Here is a 20,270-nt window from a genome sequence, read left to right as displayed (position 1 = left end):
CGCATTATTTCACGATAGTCGGATTTTCGCTGTTACGTTCATCCCTCCCACCCTTTTTCCACCCTTTACGTTAAACGTTTCATTACACGGGTAAAAGCGTGTTATTACGAGTCGGTTTTCTTGAAACGTGTTTTAGTGGCCACGACACACAGCTTTTTGCTTTCTCCTTTCGTCCGCGTAGCAATCCGTTTCAAGCGTCTGTTTGAACAGGTAGAGGTACGTAACGATGTCTGGCTCTCGCTGTATAATGTCGCTTACAGGAAACGAAACGTACTTTCTAAATATTTCCGCAGCGAAGCGGAAACACCAGAGATCTCTGGTTCGTTGCACGCGAATTGCACGGCTGAAAGGGTTTTCCCCGAGCGCGATTTCATTTTCAGTTGTCCTGGCAAATGATCTGTTTCGCGATATTGCAGCGAAGGATGTTTGAGCGAGGGGCTCGCGGGGCCAGGCCCGGTTTAATGAACGCGGCTTTAAACGTTGTCGATTGTTGTTCAAGGGTTGACATAAAAATATTTACTGTTCCGCCTCGTAATATCGAACTTTTCTGTTGTTTCCCCTTTGTTCGCTGCCTCCTTTGAACAATTTTCTCCACGGTTTAATTAAATCTCTCGTCTTTTTTACGAAGACCGGGTCAACTACGCGTCCAAACTCTTAATGAAAAAAATTTATAATTAATTCCCTCCACCTAACATTTCGATTCCTCTATTTTTTTACTCCTCTATTCCTTTATTAGTCTCCACTATCGATACTCGATACATCTTGTTATTTAATCATGCAGTTTTCCGTACCGGTAAAATGTGATAAGCAGCTCGATATTAACTCTCTAACCTAATTTCATAATTCCGATAGACTATCCTTATTTAAACTAAACCTTATTTAACAAATTTTAAATAAATTTTAATATATTTTGAATACAGTCAGACTTAAATATCGGTTTTCCAGACAGGCAAAATGTAATAAGCAGCTCGATATTAACTCTCTAACCTAATTTCATAATTCCAATAAACTATTCCTATTTAAACTAAATCTTATTTAACAAATTTTAAATAAATTTTAATAAATTTTGAATACAGTCAGACTTAAATACCGGTTTTCCACACCGGTAAAATGTGATAAGCAGCTCGATATTAACTCTCAAACCTAATTTTATAATTCCAACAAACTATCCTTATTTAAACTAAATCTTATTTAATAAATTTTAATAAATTTTGAATACAGTCAGACTTAAATACCGGTTTTCCACACCGGTAAAATGTGATAAGCAGCTCGATATTAACTCTCAAACCTAATTTTATAATTCCAACAAACTATCCTTATTTAAATCTCATTTAACAAATTTTAAATAATAACTAACATTTTATAGAAAAAAAAATTTTGTAATTTTCTAAGATTCCAAAGGTATTGCCCCCCCTTAAATAAGTCTTCAAACGAATCCCGGAATAGTCTAATTGTAACAACCCTTCCGAAACGACAATTTCGTCGAACAAAAGCGAAAATTCAAAATGTCAGATAATTACCGATAATTAAACGATACATCAATTAAAACCGATCAAAACTGGAAATGATACGTCAATTAAATGGAGGCCGTTAATGAGATATGGATACAGAGCAATTATTTATGAACCGCGTACTATAACGTTTAGTTCCCATCACTCTTCGTGATTTAATGATTTTAAGCTCCATATTGTCGATAATAGGAGGAAACATTTTCATAATATTATTCGAATTTTCCCGTCGGTTAGACAGATAACGCGCGATAAAATCCCTGCAATCAATGTTATCTCGCTACGACTACGATCGAAAATGAACAGCCGACCAATATACTCACATTTGATGTCCAGATTCAGGGGGTTGCTCTCACCGTCGCCTTCCTGATTGCTACCGATGCAAGTATACATCCCGGCTCTGCTGCGAGTCACGCTTTGCAATACCAGGCTTTGATTGCTGATTATTGTTCCCGTAGCCGGATTATGGAACAACGTATTGCCCTGCGGAGTGCAAAATCGAAGATACAGAGTCATCGATCGGAAACATCATCACTCGATCAATATGATATTACTCATCAAATAAATATTCACTCTAGGTTCATACTCGTCGATTCAATTATTTATTATCAATTTATGCGATGATGAATTTAGGTTATTGTCGGCACTCTCGTTATATCGCCATTGAGGGGAAGAGCACTTCGGATTTGGGGATTAGGTTTTTGAAAATTTGGTGGATTTGCAGGGTTGCAAATTAATCGGGGCTATATTTATTGGTCTCTAAAATTATTTTAAATTGGTTTGAAATTAATAGAAAATATATTCACTGTTCAATAAAATTATTTTAAATTAGTTTGAAATTAATTGAAGCTACATTTACTGTTCTTTAAAATTATTTTAAATTAGTTTGAAATTAATCGAAGCTACATTCACTGTTTAATAAAATTATTGTAAATTATTTTGAAATTTTATTTTGAAATTAATCGAAGCTACATTTACTGTTCACTAAAATTATTTTAAATTATTTTGGAATTAATAGAAACTACATTCATTGTTCAATAAAATTATTTTAAATTATTTTGAAATTAATAGAAATTATATTCACTGTTTTCTAAAATTATTATAATTATTTTGAAATTAATAGAAATTATATTCACTGTTCTCTAAAATTATTATAATTATTTTGAAATTGATAGAAACTACATTCACTGTTTAATAAAATTATTGCAAATTATTTTGAAATTTTATTTTGAAATTAATCGAAGCAACATTTATTGTTCTCTAAAATTATTTAAAATTATTTTGAAATTAGTAGAAACTACATTCACTGTTTAATAAAATTATTGTAAATTATTTTGAAATTCTAGTTTGAAATTAATCGAAGCTACATATACTGTTCTCTAAAATTATTTAAAATTATTTTGTAATTAGTAGAAACTACATTCACTGTTCATTAAAATTATTGCAAATTATTTTGAAATTTTATTTTGAAATTAATCGAAGCTACATTTACTGTTCTCTAAAATTATTTTAAATTTGTTTGAAATTAATAGAAATTATATTCACTGTTCTCTAAAATTGTTTTAAATTATTTTGTAATTAATAGAAACTACATTCACTGTTCAATAAAATTATTGTAAATTATTTTGAAATTTTATTTTGTAATTAATCGAAGCTACATTTACTATTCTCTAAAATTGTTTTAAATTAGTTTGAAATTAATAGAAACTACATTCACTGTTCAATAAAATTATTGTAAATTATTTTGAAATTTTATTTTGAAATTAATCGAAGCTACATTCCTTGTTCAGTAAAGTTATTTTGAAATTAATAGAAACTACATTCAATATTCACTAAAATTATTCAAAATTATTTTGAAAATTGTAAATACAAAAACTTCTCACAATTCACGAAATATAAAATTTGAAAAATATTGAAGCCGAGTTAGAAAATAAATGTGAAATTAGGATGACACAGAGTATCTCCGGTAGCTCGTGGAGTGCTATCACTTAACGTATAGCGTGTCGTTCAGTATCAATTCCATCACGTAACAACGTTCTCTATTTCTTCGCGCGGGATATCGGCAGGTAATTTTGAAGTGTATACCCATTTCCCGATGATTAATGTTCCCGTGGATTCGACGGGAAGCGTCGATCGATCGGCGGCTCGCGTGTAAATTCCGCGAAAAAACCGGGAAACGAAGGTCGAAGGCCGTTGACAGTTTTTCAATTTCTCAACGCCTTCGACAATGTCTTCCGTTCTCTTGCCGTTTCTTTTTCACGGCCTCGTAAAGCTCTTTTGAATTTTCCTCGAAATACACTTGGCGGCAACGGAAATCTTCCCGTCCCGTCTCGAATCAAACGAAGAATCGACAAAGAGCCGCGACTACAACGACATTATGATCCGGAGACGCGAGAAGAAATATTTATGGAACTCGGGGCAATATACCGACACAAAAGGGACCGGCGTCGTCTGCGTTTCTTTTAAAATAAATCTGCCCTTTCCCTTCGCGAGATCGTAATCGTCCCACGCGAAATTATATTCCTTTGAGACGCTCGTCTACAGACACGGCACGAAAACGCTTATAAAACGAGCGATAAACGTGTCCGGATCACCGGTTCGAGGATCCACCGTCACTTTTACGGGCATTTCACAATTTTCGGATGTATAGCCTTTAACGTCCGATCACCTAAATCTTCTATGTCAACGTGCTTCAATTTCTCACTCAAAATTATATTTTCATACAAATATCTCGGATCTCTTTTATTATTTTCAAGCTTTAAAATTGATGAGAAGTTTCTACGGTTATTTAATGTGCTGCATTAAAATATTTCAAAAAGTGCATACATTTAAGTATTTATAAATACATCAAAATGTTAAGACGTTTAAATAGAGGTACAAATATATTAATGTTAATTAGCAAGTATTTTAATCGGAATATATTATATAGATTCAAATGTACCGCCATTTTCGTGCAGAGTCGCGCTGCCATTTTGTTGTCGCAGCATACAGTGACGCACATCACATATCGAATTTAATAGCAACAAAGAAAAAAGCAATAGTAATGAATTTAATAAATCTGCTATTAAATAGTTAAAGTATTTTTATCAAGTATTTTAATTGCATTACTTTATTGGTTTCAAGTGTACCGCCATTTTTGTGAGGACACGAGCCGCCATTTTGTTATCGCAGAGCACAGTGACGCACATCACTTTTCGAATTTAATAGCAACAAAGAAAAAAGCAATAGTAATGAATTTAATAACTTTCCTATTAAATAGTTAAAGTATTTTATCAAGTATTTTAATTGCATTACTTTATTGGTTTCAAATATACCGCCATTTTCGTGCAGAGTCGCGCTGCCATTTTGTCGTCGCAGCATACAGTGACGCACATCACATTTCGAATTTAATAGCAACAAAGAAAACAGCATTAGTAATGAATTTAATAACTTTCCTATTAAATAGTTAAAGTATTTTATCAAGTATTTTAATTGCATTACTTTATTGGTTTCAAATATACCGCCATTTTCGTGCAGAGTCGCGCTGCCATTTTGTCGTCGCAGCATACAGTGACGCACATCACTTTTCGAATTTAATAGCAACAAAGAAAACAGCATTAGTAATGAATTTAATAACTTCCCTATTAAATAGTTAAAGTATTTTAATTGCATCATTTTATTGGTTTCAAATGTACCGCCATTTTCTTGCAGACACGAGCCGCCATTTTGTTATCGCAGCATACGTATTGTATCGCTGTATTGCGATATGTTGTGCTACGTATAGCAATGTAACTATGCGTACGTACAAATTAAATTAAAAGATATAATATTACAATAAAATATATTTCACACTTCAAAATTTCCACCAATGGAGATACAACGAGATCCAGCAGTGATTCCCAAATATCGATTTACCGTGAACACAGTATGACAATGTAAAATGAAGTCAATTGTTCGCTAAAGTGATCAGATTTGTGAACGATATGTAAAGCTACAGCAATCATACTGCGAGGATATGTTTAATTATTACTTGTACCAATGATCGGGTTTCCCATTCAATATTAATCTGTTTGATGTTGACGCATTCAATCCTCCGTCAATCGTTGATGAATTACAAACTGTCCTACTTAGCGTGTTATAATCCAAAACATATTTCACGTATTTTCTTCGGAAATGGAACGCTCTATCATTTTTCACGGGGGGGTGGTCTTTGGACAATTCACGGGAAAGATGATTTCATATCGTGTGTAAAATTGATGTTTGCCTTGGCAGCGTTCAATAGAATATCTTGTATGCCATCGTAAGATATGTTTGTACAGAGTATTTCTAAATTAAACGATCAAACTGCGCCAATTTGTTCTGTAAACAGACGCGTGAAAGCTTCGCTTAAAAGCCATGGGAAAATTATCCAAAACGAAAAACCGACCCTTCGGGCTTTACATATTGTTGCGTGCGTTCGTGTTATGTTGTTGACGTTACGTGCCTTTTGTGGACAGTGGGGCTTTGTGATGGACTCTCAAACTTTCAAACGTTTTTATTTTTTTTTTGGAGATCAAATTTCACGTTTGAAAATTTGGGAATTTGAGAGACTGGGATTTTGGGGGTTTGGGAAATTAGGAGATGGGGAATTAGGGGTTTGGGAAATTAGGTAGCGGGGAATTAGAAGGCGAGGAATTAGGGGTTCGGGAAATTGGAAGGTGGGGAATTAGAAGGTGGAGAATTAGGAATTGGGGAATTAGGGGTTCGGGAAATTAGAAGATGGGGAATTAGGGGTTCGGAAAATTAGAAGGTGGGGAATTAGAAATTGGGGAATTAGGGGTTCGGGAAATTAGAAGGTGGGGAATTAGAAGGCGGGGAATTTGGGGTTCGGGAAATTAGAAATTGGGGAATTAGGGGTTCGGGAAATTAGAAGGTGGGGAATTAGGGGTTCGGGAAATTGGAAGGTGGGGAATTAGAAGGTGGAAAATTAGGAATTTGGAAATTAGGGGTTCGGGAAATTAGAAGGTGGGGAATTAGAAGGCGGAGAATTAGGGGTTCGGGAAATTAGAAATTGGGGAATTAGGAGTTCGGGAAATTAGAAGGTGGGGAATTAGAAGGCGGAGAATTAGGGGTTCGGGAAATTAGAAATTGGGGAATTAGGGGTTTGGGAAATTAGAAGGTGGGAAATTAGAAGGCGGGGAATTAGGGGTTCGGGAAATTAGAAGGTGGAAAATTAGGAATTGGGGAATAAGGGATTTGGGGAATTAGGAGGTAGGGAATTAAAAATTGGGAAAGTAGTAATTTGGGAAATTAGAAGTTTGGGAAATTATCAGTTTGGGAAATTAACAATCTGCGAAGCTCAGAATCCATCAAAATATGAACCTTGAGAGTCTACAAATTTGTAAACCTCAGACTTCGTAAATCCCCAATTTGAAGTTTGAATTTTCCAGTACCAAAATTCATAAATAAATAAATTCGAATACCGAAGTGATCGATAAGAGAATTTCCAGGGGGGTTAACGTAGCTTAGGGTTCCATCAACAACTCGAAAACTCGCTGATAAATTTCTTATCGACGTAAACGACAGCTATTAGTTTGCCGAAGAACGCTTACGCGATGGTTTCTGGTCGTCTGGTATCAGCATGTAAATTTTAAACGGAAACTTTGCGTCACAGGTGCGCAACCCGTTCGCTTATCTCGTCTTTCGATTAAGCTTCGTCCCCGTTTCTAAATTATTGATTCCGAAACTGCGACGATGAATTCGTTATACATTTTCAACATGTGTGCGTGTACGCGAATGCATGGACTTACGTTGTGCCGCCAGGAGACCTTGTAGACCCACGGATTCGATTTGATGTTGCACTCGAAGTACACGTCGATACCCTCGCGGATCGCGCTCAGATTCAAATTGCTGCCGAGCTCTAGTGTCACCACTGGTTCGTCTGAAATTTATTAATTATAATCATTATTTATACTTGCGGTTGAATATTTCTTTTTACAAGTATAGGTTATTGTATGAAAATAGGACTAGCAAGGTTTGGTTAAAAATTTCATTAAAAATTTCTTTAAAGACTTCTTTAAAAAATTCAGACAAAATTTCAGACAAATTTTCAGAGAAAATTTCAGACAAAATTTCAGAGAAAATTTCATAAAAAAATTTATACAAAATTTCAGACAAAATTTCAGAGAAAATTTCAGAGAAAATTTCATAAAAAAATTTATACAAAATTTCAGACAAAATTTCAGACAAAGTTTCAGAGAAAATTTCAGACAAAATTTCAGAGAAAATTTCATAAAAAAATTTATACAAAATTTCAGACAAAATTTCAGAGAAAATTTCATAAAAAAATTTATACAAAATTTCAGACAAAGTTTCAGACAAAATTTCAGATAATATTTCAGACAAAATTTCAGACAAAATTTCAGACAAAATTTCAGACAAAATTTCATACAAAATTTCATAAAAAATTTCATACAAAATTTCAGACAAAATTTCATAAAAAATTTCATAAAAAATTTCATAAAAAATATCATAAAATTTCATAAAAAATTTGAAACTATTTTACATGTATTACAAAGTTACTCTCACAACAGACTCTCATTAAATTGCAGCATTCTCAAGCATCAAATTTGCAAAACTGAAGGAACGAGTATTAATCACTCAGATAAAATATGAGGTTTGTTTACTGTTCAAGAATTAAAATTATGTACATAAAAGTATAAAAAATATTCTACCGAAAATTGTGTACACTTCATCCATCTCGCAGCTTGTATACGATAAAGATTACGTACATTCGTACAATAAACCGAGTTTACAGAGCAAACAATGATCCCGAATTTTGAAAACAAGCAAGCGTTACTGTAATATTTTCCAGGTCCGATAACAAGAAAATCAATTTTCGCTGTTAATCCTGGCACTCCAACGTCCTGCGGCACTTTACAGGAGATCAAGAAGCTAAATCACGGCGAAACGTCCACGCGCGGAAAATCTATGGTCCCTTTTCTCCGTGAATTTCCGCGCCATAGAAAACGATTGCAAATTTCAGAATCCTTTAAATCAGCCCCATAACAAAGTTGGTGTTACACGGATTTCCCATCACTGCCACGGTCTCTGTAGATTAACGCAGTGATTTCACTGTCCAATATAAAAGTTTCTTCCGAGCGGGGCGAAAAAAAAGGAAGCGAAGAACAAAAGGACGCGAGAGAAGCAGGGATCAGCTCAGCTTCACGGAAATTAATGGTACATGCCGATCCGTGGCTAAAGATTCCCTCGTTTTCTCGATTTTCTTTCCTGGATCCCTCTCGCATTTTCTATCCCTACCATTCTCATCATTTTATCCTTCTTTTTTTTCGCTACAGCTTCGCACTACCCTCGAAACTCTCAACCTCGGTTTCTCCGCTCGTTTTCTTCTTTTTCCTTCGCCACTTATCGGTCTGGCTGTCTCGCTCTTGCCCGTGGTTTTTTTCATTAGCCACTTCGACCGGTAATTTCGCGCGGAGTAATAGAGGGAGAGAGGGATAGACGAGAAACAGGGAAAAATTTACTCGTTATATTGCAGCCACGAGTCTCGCGAGTGGGAATTATCGGATTTGTTCGGTGGACTCGTATTACCGGGAAAGAGAGAAATCATAAGCAAAGACCCGGTTGGCGAACGTCGTGAATCGATATCGTTCGTTGCTCGTTTCTTCCTCTTCTTCTTCCACTTTTTTTTTCTCTCGCGTTCTACCCTTTTCTTCGTTCTTCTTGTCGACGGAGGTACCGGCCGCCGACGAACGAATTTCTTGCTAATAGCCGGCCGGAGATCGAGCGTGAAACCAATACCAGCCACGGAATTCTCGCGGATAAATAAGCCGACCTTTCTGATACCGGTGCGGAGGTGAGTTTTAATTCCTACCAGGAAATCAACCACGGGAGATCGATCACCGCTATGGTGACGCTGACGGTGAAATATCGTGGGCAACGTTATTTTACCACGTTCTTTTTACAGAAATTTTTAAGCTGGATTCATTTAATTTTGTAAATTTTACAAGCAAATGTTGCTTTATCTAACTGTCACTTATAAAACGTTCCTTTAACAAACAGTCGTTTATCAAACGTTTCTTTATTAAAGGGTTCTTTGTCAAACATTTTTTTCTAACGTTACCTTATCAAACTATCAAACGTTACAATATCAAACAGTCCTTCATCAAATAGTCATTTATCGAATGTTCCTTTATCAAGCAGTCACTTATCAAACTTTCCTTTATTAAAGGGTCTTTTGTCAAACATTTTTTTTCTAACGTTACCTTATCAAACTATCAAACGTTACAATATCAAACAGTCCTTCATCAAATAGTCATTTATCGAATGTTCCTTTATCAAGCAGTCACTTATCAAACTTTCCTTTATTAAAGGGTCCTTTGTCAAACATTCTTTTTCTATCTTATTAAATATTCTAATATTAAACGGTCCTTCATCAAATAGTCACTTATCAAACGTTCTTTTATTAAAGGGTTTTTTATCAAACATTTCTTTCCCTAACATTACCTTATCAAATATACCTATATCAAACGGTTCTTCATCAAGTAGTCATTTATGAAACGTTCCTTTATTAAACAGTCACTTATCAAACGCTCTTTTATAAAACGGTCTATTATTAAACGTTCCTTAATCAAATGTTCTCATGCAGAACATTTCTTTATCAGATATTCGATAACTAAACATTCCTTCATCAAACGTTTCCTTATCAAACCTTCCATTACTAAACAATCCATTATCATACGTTCCCTTATCAAACGTGCTATTATCAAACGTTCCCTTCTCAAACCTTCCACTACCAAGCAGTCCATTATGCAACGTTCTCTTATCAAACCTTCCATTACTAAGCAGTCCATTATCGAACGTTTCCTTATCGAACGAGCTCCTATCGAACGTTCCTTTATCGAACGTTCCCTTCTCAAACCCTCCACTACTAAACAGTCCACTATCCAACGTTTCCTTGTCAAACCTTCAATTACTAAGCAGTCCATTATCGAACGTTCCCTTATCGAACGAGCCCCTATCGAACGTTCCTTTATCAAACGTTCCCTTACCAAACAGTCCATTATCAAACGTTCCCTTCTCAAACCCTCCATTACTAAACAGTCCACTATCCAACGTTTCCTTGTCAAACCTTCAATTACTAAGCAGTCCATTATCGAACGTTCCCTTATCGAACGTGCCTCTATTGAACATTCCCTTAGCAAGCGTCCTCTTCCCACCACATCAACCAACAACAAAAGTAATTATATGCGCAGTGAAAATCCGAAACAGTTAATAATAGATCTGTCGAGAGAAATGACATTGCAGAAAACTGACTGAACGGCGTAACGGGAATTTTACATTAAATATTTGGCATCGGTATCGTTCTGGTTCAAGCATTTGTGTTTAGTTTATAGCGTGTTCTGGTTGTTTGCCAAGAAGCCTGTTCCACTGTAAGATTGCACATCGGAGGAATAGCGTGCTGTCGTCAGGTTCTTAAGTGCCGAGGGTGTTAGTGGAGCGGAAATTTACAGAAGGATGACTATTCAATGCGAAACAAGGCAAAGAAACTATCCGAAAAATGGACGACTTAACGAAGGCAAAAATTGCACGGACGAATCGTGCCAATCTGTCTTTTCAACGAACTCGAGCCACTTTTTGCGATTAGAACGACGTCTAACGTTAAGAAACGCGTCTTTCGATGTCGAAACAATGTGTACGATTTCTATTTATTTAAATTTGTTTTTAACCGTGAGAAATTTGCAGCTGAAAAAGAGTAACTTCGACGACGACCGTGGAATGAGAAAATAAAAATTCACAATTCGCGAATTTAAATTTCGCAACAAAATAGAATCTCGCGGCGGTTACAATTTCGATGTGAAATTTGAATAACAACAAAACGGGGAAAAAAATTCACCAACTTAAATTTCAAATCTGGAACTCGTAGGAAAAATAAAATACGCGCTGCCGGTGGTTACAAAATTTCGATGCATAATTTGAATAACGGTCCGGCGAAAAATTAAACGGAAAAACTTGCGACGGGGAGGAAAAAAAATCCCTACGAAAGGATAAAGTTCGCGATTCGAAAGTTCAAGCTCGGAGCTTGAAAAACAATAATTCGCCCCGGTGTTAAGCTTCAATTTCACGCATCGTTGCGCTCCTCTCCGCTTCCTATTTCCTCCGATATTAATAATTCTCCAAAATTCATAAATTCCGTTTTCAAACGCCTCTATTCACACGCTTCATAACATAATTCACGCAAAACTCGTTCGCAGAAGGATAAACGATCTTCAGAGTTTCAGACGCTTTGAAGAGCTTCCGGGAAATTAGTTCAAACTAGTTCATTTAAATTAAACAATTAGATTGTTCAAGTTCTGTTTTGATAGTTTTTTCTTAGCAGAATATTTCTATTCAAAATTGTATTTATTGTCTGAAGTACTGGACACATCTTCTTTTGCATAAATAAATATTCAGTGTGAATTAATAAATAAATTCTTGTCTTAAGATCATTTTTTAGGTTTTTGAAAAATGTAATTAATCTCAAGATGCAGTTAAGTATAATTATTATTTTTAAACTTGAGAAGCATTTTCTTGTTTGAAATACGAAAGCTTGATACGTTGAGAATGCTGCTTATCTATCATTTTTAATATTTTTGACAAGATTTATAAAATACAATTCTTTCCTTCTCTAATATTATGACATTACATTTTAATATTATAACATTTAGAATATTTTTAATAGAGTTCATAAAATATCATTTTTTCTTGACGTTCTAATATGTGTCACATAACCTCAAAATTCGAATGTGTGAAGCATATTTGAATTTACCAAAAATTCATTAAAATAAACTCCTTGAAAAAAACACAAGAAAAGAATTTGTTTAAATTTTTCAAAATTTCATAACAAATTGATGGAATTAAAAAAAATATTTTAAAATAGCCCAATTCTTTGTGAATAAAACGAAAAAGAGTTTAGCTAAATCGGTTGAGTAGTTTCTAAGAAAAAAATTCGTAAGTGAAGCCTGTTTATAAATTAATACAGGGTGTGTCACAACTAGTGTTCTTCTGACTGGTTTTCCTTAAAATTTTTCGTTATTATAAAACAGATGTACAAAGCCACAAAAAATATTTTATAACAGCTCAATCCTTCATGAATAAAACGAAAAAGAGTTTAGCTAAATCGGTTGAGTAGTTTCCGAGAAAAAAATTCGTAAGTGAAGACTGTTTATAAATTAGTACAGGGTGTGTCACAACTAGTGTTCTTCTGACTGGTTTTCCTTAAAATTTTTCGTTATTATAAAACAGATGGACAAGGTCACAAAAAATATTTTATAACAGCCCAATTCTTCGTGAATAAAACGAAAAAGAGTTTAGCTAAATCGGTTGAGTAGTTTCTAAGAAAAAAATTCGTAAGTGAAGCCTGTTTATAAATTAATACAGGGTGTGTCACAACTAGTGTTCTTCTTCTGACTGGTTTTCCTTAAAATTTTTCGTTATTATAAAACAGATGGACAAGGTCACAAAAAATATTTTAAAATAGCCCAATTCTTCGTGAATAAAAGAAAAAAGAATTTAGCTAAATCGGTTGAGTAGTTTCCGAGAAAAAAATTCGTAAGTGAAGCCTGTTTTCGCAAAAATTGCAAACTTTGAAAGCTTGTTATTTTTTAACAAATTCGAAACCGGCAAAATGATGACTTAAACCCACCCTAATTTTACATGGACTACAACATATTTTGATTAGAGCAGAATCGCAGATGGTGACGTCCAAAAGTGATACTTGGCGTGCTGCAGGATTATTTACTTCCATTCCATGTTAATTAATTTCGAGAAGTAATTAAACATAATTACAAAGCTTTTCCTCCATATTTATTTCCTAAAATAAAAAAAGTAAATCTTCCATAATTCTTTCTCCAAGTGCTCATAATCGTCAAACGTCATAAAAACGTACACGAAGTACATCCAGCAGTATTTGCAGCAATGGCAAGCAAAAAGTGTAGTACCGATCGAGTAAATAACGCTTCGCAGACACGGCGATTGTAATGAAAAATCTCGACCGACAGACAGCGTAGGTGAAATTTGCATGAAAACACTCACGGTGTATGTCGAGCTTCCATCCATCCTCCATCTCGGAATCCGGGATATCCGGCACGCTGCCATGACAGGATAGGAACTTGCCGGCATCCTCGATACTCGGCACGAAGGTGAGAACGCTCGTGGTGACGTTGTTGTCGGGGCTCATCTGCGGGATAGCTTTCATGAATTTAAAACAGTTTACCGAACCGTTTGGTAATCACGGGCCCGACGTAGAAAAAACAAACACCCCCTCGTGGGGAAAGGCTGATTTACGGAATCGAGCTGACACGAGAACGGAAGTCGATTTTTCGGAAATCTGATTACTTACGCGACGGGAAACGTCTGGACGAAATAATTTGCGATATAATTTTTAAAATTTTATTTCATTCATTATTTTGTTTCCAGGAATAAAATTTATGAGATGGTTTTATCGTTTGGAAATTTGGGAGATTAGGATTTAGGGGATTTGGGAAATTAGGAGGTTGGGACATTAGGAATTGGGAAATTAGGAGGTGGGGAATTAGGAATTGGGGAATTAAGGGTTTGGGAAATTAGGAGGTGGGAAATTAAGGGTGTGGGAAATTAGGAGGTGGGAAATTAAGGGTGTGGGAAATTAGGAGGTGGGAAATTAAGGGTGTGGGAAATTAGGAGATGGGGAATTAGAAATTGGGGAATTAGGAGTTTGGGAAATTAGGAGGTGGGGAATTGGGAGTTTGAGGAATTAGGAGTTTGGGAAATTAGCAATTTGGGAAATTAGGAGGTGGAGAATTAGAAATTGGGGAATTGGGAGTTTGGGGAATTAAGAAGTGAGGAATTAGAAATTGGGGAACTGGGAGTTTGGGGAATTAGGAGTTTGGGAAATTAGGAGGTGGGGAATTAGAAGTTTGGGAAATTAGGAGATGGGGAATTAGAAATTGGGAAATTGGGAGTTTGGGGAATTAGGAGTTTGGGAAATTAGGAGGTGGGGAATTGGGAGTTTGAGGAATTAGGAGTTTGGGAAATTAGCAATTTGGGAAATTAGGAGGTGGAGAATTAGAAATTGGGGAATTGGGAGTTTGGGGAATTAGGAGTTTGGGAAATTAAGAGGTGAGGAATTAGAAATTGGGGAACTGGGAGTTTGGGGAATTAGGAGTTTGGGAAATTAGGAGGTGGGGAATTAGAAGTTTGGGAAATTAGGAGATGGGGAATTAGAAATTGGGGAATTAGAAATTGGGAAATTAGAAATTGGGAAATTAGAAATTGGGAAATTAGAAATTGGGAAATTAGAAATTGGGGAATTAAGGGTTTGGGAAATTAGAAGGTGGGGAATTAGAAATTGGGGAAATAAAGGTTTGGGAAATTAGGAGATGGGGAATTAGGAATTGGTGCAGCAGGATTTGGGAACTCAATTTTTAGATGTGCTGTAAAATTGTTAAATCTTATTCCAACTTGATATTTCTGAACACGAGATTTATACCCCGTAACAATTTTATTGTCCCTACAAATTTATTTAAATCGCAGAATTTTATTTTGTTCATAAAGAAATTCCAGAAATAAAATTTACATCATGGCTTTATCGTGATTTTAAAACATAAAACATCGAAAGTTTATTCTAGTTTCCATTTCCAATTTAATACTATTAAAAGTAAAATTGCAAATAATTTACAAGAACATTAATTATTATAAATATTATTCGTGCAATCATTTGCATTTATATGCTACTATAAATGGACCATCAAACATAAAAGGACATTTATTGCCGACTCCGTAATTAAATCACTTTGCTACCCCAGGATTGAATCTGTTCCTCCGGCAAAGACTGTTGTCCCTTTTTCGAGAAACGTCAACGAGATAATGGAATCCTTTATTGAAGGAAAATATTATGGAAACGAGCCGGCAGAGTGTGAAATAATTGAACATTTCCTTCGCTTCGAGATACCACGAGATTGTATCTTTCTACATAATAATATTTTATCTCGAGTTCAAAGCGAATTAATAACATTTGAAATTATTACATGCTCTTTTCTATTATTTTATCTCTTTATGCTCATTAGTCATGATTTTTAACTCGATTAAATGTTGGAGAAAGTTTAGACAATATTATGACAAGCTTTATTTTTTATAAAAAAAAATCCATTATTCTATTACTATGTTTATACGTTGTAACAATATAGATTTGGTTAAAGAATATGTTATTAAAATTGCATTAAAGTACGTTAAACGAGTGTACATTAAAGGAGCGTGCATTAAACGAGTGTGTATTAAACAAGTATGTATTAATCGAGTGTGAATTAAACTAGTATGTATTAATCGCGTGAGAATTAAACTAGTATGTATTAAACCAGTGTGTATTAAACGAGCATGTATTAAACCAACGTGAGTCACCTTCCAAGTCTAAAATCCTAAAGAAGATTATTTTCGAAATATGTGTTCTATTCTCAAAACTTTCAATCATAAATCACAACAAAAGTTTACCGTTTGTCTAGCGTTCCTGAGCACAGTACTCCCTTTCGACCATGTGATCTTTGGGGTCGGTCTAGCCCCAACGACTTCGCAACTGATCTCGTACGTGGTGCCAGCACTGAATGGACGGTTTTCTCCTTGCATGCGGACCCACAATGGCTTCACTGAAACACGTGTACTATCCATTAGTCTCCCGACCGAGAGAACCTCAACCACAGTGTTTGCGAAATCATCGCGGGAACCTTGAAGCGTCGAAAACTGGTCGAAGCTGAGGTACCACAGAATCAACGAGGAGGTGAAAACGATTTTAACCGCATCGTTCAAGTATCTCCGTTAATATTTACCTCGGAATAATTTTCGGTTTCATCGACAGCTATTTAAATACTGCGTATGGACACTGAATTTGCGATTCAGAGGAACTTCTCGGTAGAAGATGGAGGAGTCTCGTTGTATTGGGGAAGCTTTTGAAATTGATGTGATGAGGTATATGTATGGATGGATGTGTGGCGATGTGTGTGGGGATTTCATGTGTGAGGATGTGGTAGTTGAACGTGTGCTAATTCTGGGGGTAATAATCCGACGCGTGGTGGTTAGGGAGATAGGAATTGGAAGCGTGGTAATTTGGGGTGTAAGAATTCGATGCGTGGTAATTCGCGGTGTAAGAATTTGACGCGTTGTAATTTGGGGCGTAGGAATTCGATGCGTGGTAATTCAGGACGTGGTATCTCGGCGTGTAGGAATTCGACGCGTGGTAATTCGGCGCGTAGGAATTCTCGACGCGTGGTAATTCGGGGCGTGATAACTCAGCGCGTGGTAATTCGGAGCGTGGTAACTCAACGCGTGGTAACTGGGGGCGTGGTAACTCGACGCGTGGTAATTCGGGGCGTGGCAACTCGGCGCGTGGTAGCTGGGCGCGTGGTAACTCGGCGCTTGGTTATTCGGGGCGTGGTAATTCTCGACGCGTGGTGACTCGGTGCATGATAACTCGGCGCATTGGAATTCGACGCGTAGAAATTCTCGACGCATGGTACCTCGACGCGAAAGAATTCGACGCGTGGCGACTCGATGCATGATAACTCGGCGCATTGGAATTCGACGCGTAGAAATTCTCGACGCGTGGTAATTCGGGGCGTGGTAACTCAGCGCGTGGCAACTCGGCGCGTGGTAACTCAACGCGTGGTAATTCGGGGCGTGGCAACTCGGCGCGTGGTAGCTGGGGGCGTGGTAACTCGACGCGTGGTAATTCAGGGCGTGGCAACTCGATGCGTGGTAGCTGGGGGCGTGGTAACTCGACGCGTGGTAATTCGGCGCGTAGGAATTCTCGACGCGTGGTAATTCGGCGCGTAGGAATTCTCGACGCGTGGTAATTCGGCGCGTAGGAATTCTCGACGCGTGGTAATTTTCAATGCATAGTAATTCAACGCATAACACTGAATCTTGTAATAGTTCCACGCTTATTAATCCCCCAAGTAATGACTCATCATACACTATTTCCCCGCGTAGTAATTCACAAAATAATGACTCCCCAAATGACAATTCCCCAAAAACCAACCCAACGCGTAATTCAAACAATATTACAATAGCGTTGCAAGATAACGCACTACAATATAACGCAATGTAGCAAAATAAAAGTGAGCTACAATCTCGTTTTTACTCACAATTCATGTCCAATGTAACGGAACTCGATATAGGTGCCACCATGTTGTTGTTCGAGGCTTGACAAGTTAAAACAGCGTTCAAATGTTCACGGCCCACTTTTTCCAATCGCAACACGTTGCGGACCCTTTTGGTGCCAACAGTTTCGTAGGTGTCGTCGAGAAGAGCGTTTTCCTGCCACCACGTCACTCGAGGTTGCGGTCGACCTAGTAAAATCAAACAGACAATGAACAACGCTCTCTAGCGAAGCTTTCTTCTGAAAGAACAGATGAAAATCATTTGGTACATAAACGTGACGTGTTCGCTGACACGGAAAATAAATCGCGACTTCCATTACAGTCTTCAGCTTCGTTTTTACAATTTTACTGTTCATATACTCTTCTTTAATACTTCTTTATTTACGTGATAATTTTTCCTGTTGTTTGCATCTTTTGTAGAGAAGATTCGGTATACGAACTTCATGTCTTTTTTTAAAAGGAAGACTTTGTTTACGTTTGGACTGAAGTAATTACAATTTGTATTGCTTATAAATAATAATTACTGATGAACTTTGATGAAGTATTACTTTCTTGAATATATATTTTTAATTTGTATTCATAAACTCATTTTATGAAACTCATGAACTTGGAATATACAAGGAATATATTTTCTTGAATATACAGGGTGTTTCACAATTAATATAATCACCACATCAAGCATATTAATTAGAGTGATACTTTAATGATGTTTTTATAAGAAATGTTCCCTGATAAACAGTTATTTTATACAGTCATAGCAATTTTTATTCTATCGTCCACAAATAATAGCTACAAATACAACTTTTTCTACCGTGCAAGTTTTTTAAACGTTTCATTCCGTACAAACAAACGGTATCAACGATACACCTCTGTGCATTCAATTTTTCAGGAATAAAAGGGTAGAGAAAAAAGCTACGCAGATATCTACATATGCACGTATTTGCGTGGCATTTTATCGATAAAAAAGGAGGATCATTGAAATATTTAAAGGTGGAAATCAACGGCTGCGTTAAAAATAGGAATTTCAAATTTACGTCTGATATTTTTGCCGGTGATGCAGCGGATCCCCGAGGTTCGTATATTTCGCTTTTTCTATCCGTTTGTTTACACGTGTTGGTCCAATCAAGGGATCGCAGGGAGAATTGAAAAAGGCACCCGAAATAATAAAACAACGTACAATGAATGCTGTGTCCGATTCTGACGAGAACCCGTAGGATGTTTCTCACATGTTTCATGAACATGCACCTTCAGATTAATTCAGTGAAGCATCGCTAAAATACGTCAACGTGAAACATTAAGCGGCAAACTTATCGTTATTCTATCTCATAGTACATTTAATCCTTCCTAATTTGCTTAATTCCCATGAATATTGGAAGCAGCATTAATGGATTAATACTACGCGGCTCTGTAAAATTATCTTCTCCGTAATTAACGAACTGCAGTCTACTTCGCGCATTTTTTCGCTTAGATTAAAATTTGAGGTTGGGAATTTACATCCGAGTATTCGTTAATGTTGAAAAATTAGTTGGATAAAGTATTAACTTGGAAAAAATATTAAAGAAATGTTCATATTAATAGTTTCACATATGCTACATATGTGCGTGGTAACTCAACGCGTGGTAATTCGGCGCGTGGTAGTTCGGGGCGTGGTAACTCGACGCGTGGTAATTCGGGGCGTGGTAATTCGGGGCGTGGTAACTCGATGCTTGGTAATTCGGGGCGTGGTAACTCAGCGCGTGGTAATTGGGGGTGTGGTAACTCGACGCGTGGTAATTCGGCGCGTAGGAATTCTCGACGCGTGGTAATTCGGCGCATAGGAATTCTCGACGCGTGGTAATTCGGCGCGTAGGAATTCTTGACACGTGATAATTCGGCGCGTGGTAGTTCGGGGCGTGGTAATTTGGGGCGTGGTAACTCGACGCGTGGTAATTCGGGGCGTGGTAACTCGATGCTTGGTAATTCGGGGCGTGGTAACTCAGCGCGTGGTAATTGGGGGTGTGGTAACTCGACGCGTGGTAATTCGGCGCGTAGGAATTCTCGACGCGTGGTAATTCGGCGCGTAGGAATTCTCGACGCGTGGTAATTTGGCGCGTAGGAATTCTTGACACGTGATAATTCGGCGCGTGGTAACTCGACGCGTGGTAATTCGGCGCGTAGGAATTCTCGACGCGTGGTAATTCGGCGCGTGGTAGTTCGGGGCGTGGTAATTTGGGGCGTGGTAACTCGACGCGTGGTAATTCGAGGCGTGGTAACTCGATGCTTGGTAATTCGGGGCGTGGTAACTCAGCGCGTGGTAACTGGGGGCGTGGTAACTCGGCGCGTGGTAATTGGGGGCGTGGTTATTCGACGCGTGGTAATTTGGGACGTGGTAATTGTCGACGAGAGGTATCTCGACGCGTAAGAGTTCGACGTATACACACGTGCATAATAATACAATTCCACATCGTCTATGAATGTATCTTTTATTTAATTCATTTTTTCGTAAATAATATAGTAACACGACGTGACTGTATGTTACATGAAGATTTATATATGCAATGTTTATAATTAATAACTTTAATATAAATATCAAATACATACGTGTACATTCTTTTAGAGCACCTTATCTTGTCAGATT

At 36.8% G+C, this 20,270-nt stretch overlaps 1 protein-coding gene across 5 annotated transcripts in view; it reads right to left on the bottom strand.

Moving 5' to 3' along the window:
* Nucleotides 1–20,270, bottom strand: part of LOC100883369 (protein turtle homolog B) — a 613,440-nt gene that overhangs the window by 59,908 nt on the left and 533,262 nt on the right. For all 5 annotated transcript variants that reach the window (XM_076536156.1, XM_076536160.1, XM_076536159.1 and 2 more), the window contains 5 exons: nucleotides 17,639–17,842; nucleotides 15,993–16,144; nucleotides 13,560–13,704; nucleotides 7,277–7,407; nucleotides 1,832–1,991 (listed from right to left, as the gene is read on the bottom strand). In XM_076536156.1, the coding sequence (XP_076392271.1) occupies nucleotides 1,832–1,991; nucleotides 7,277–7,407; nucleotides 13,560–13,704; nucleotides 15,993–16,144; nucleotides 17,639–17,842 (792 nt within the window). The remainder of the gene's footprint in view (nucleotides 1–1,831; nucleotides 1,992–7,276; nucleotides 7,408–13,559; nucleotides 13,705–15,992; nucleotides 16,145–17,638; nucleotides 17,843–20,270) is intronic.

The sequence above is a fragment of the Megachile rotundata genome, chromosome 10, assembly GCF_050947335.1.
Source record: "Megachile rotundata isolate GNS110a chromosome 10, iyMegRotu1, whole genome shotgun sequence".
Classification (NCBI taxonomy): domain Eukaryota; kingdom Metazoa; phylum Arthropoda; class Insecta; order Hymenoptera; family Megachilidae; genus Megachile; species Megachile rotundata.
Note: the sequence above shows the minus strand (reverse complement) of the source record. Positions and strands in the feature narration are given on the sequence as shown.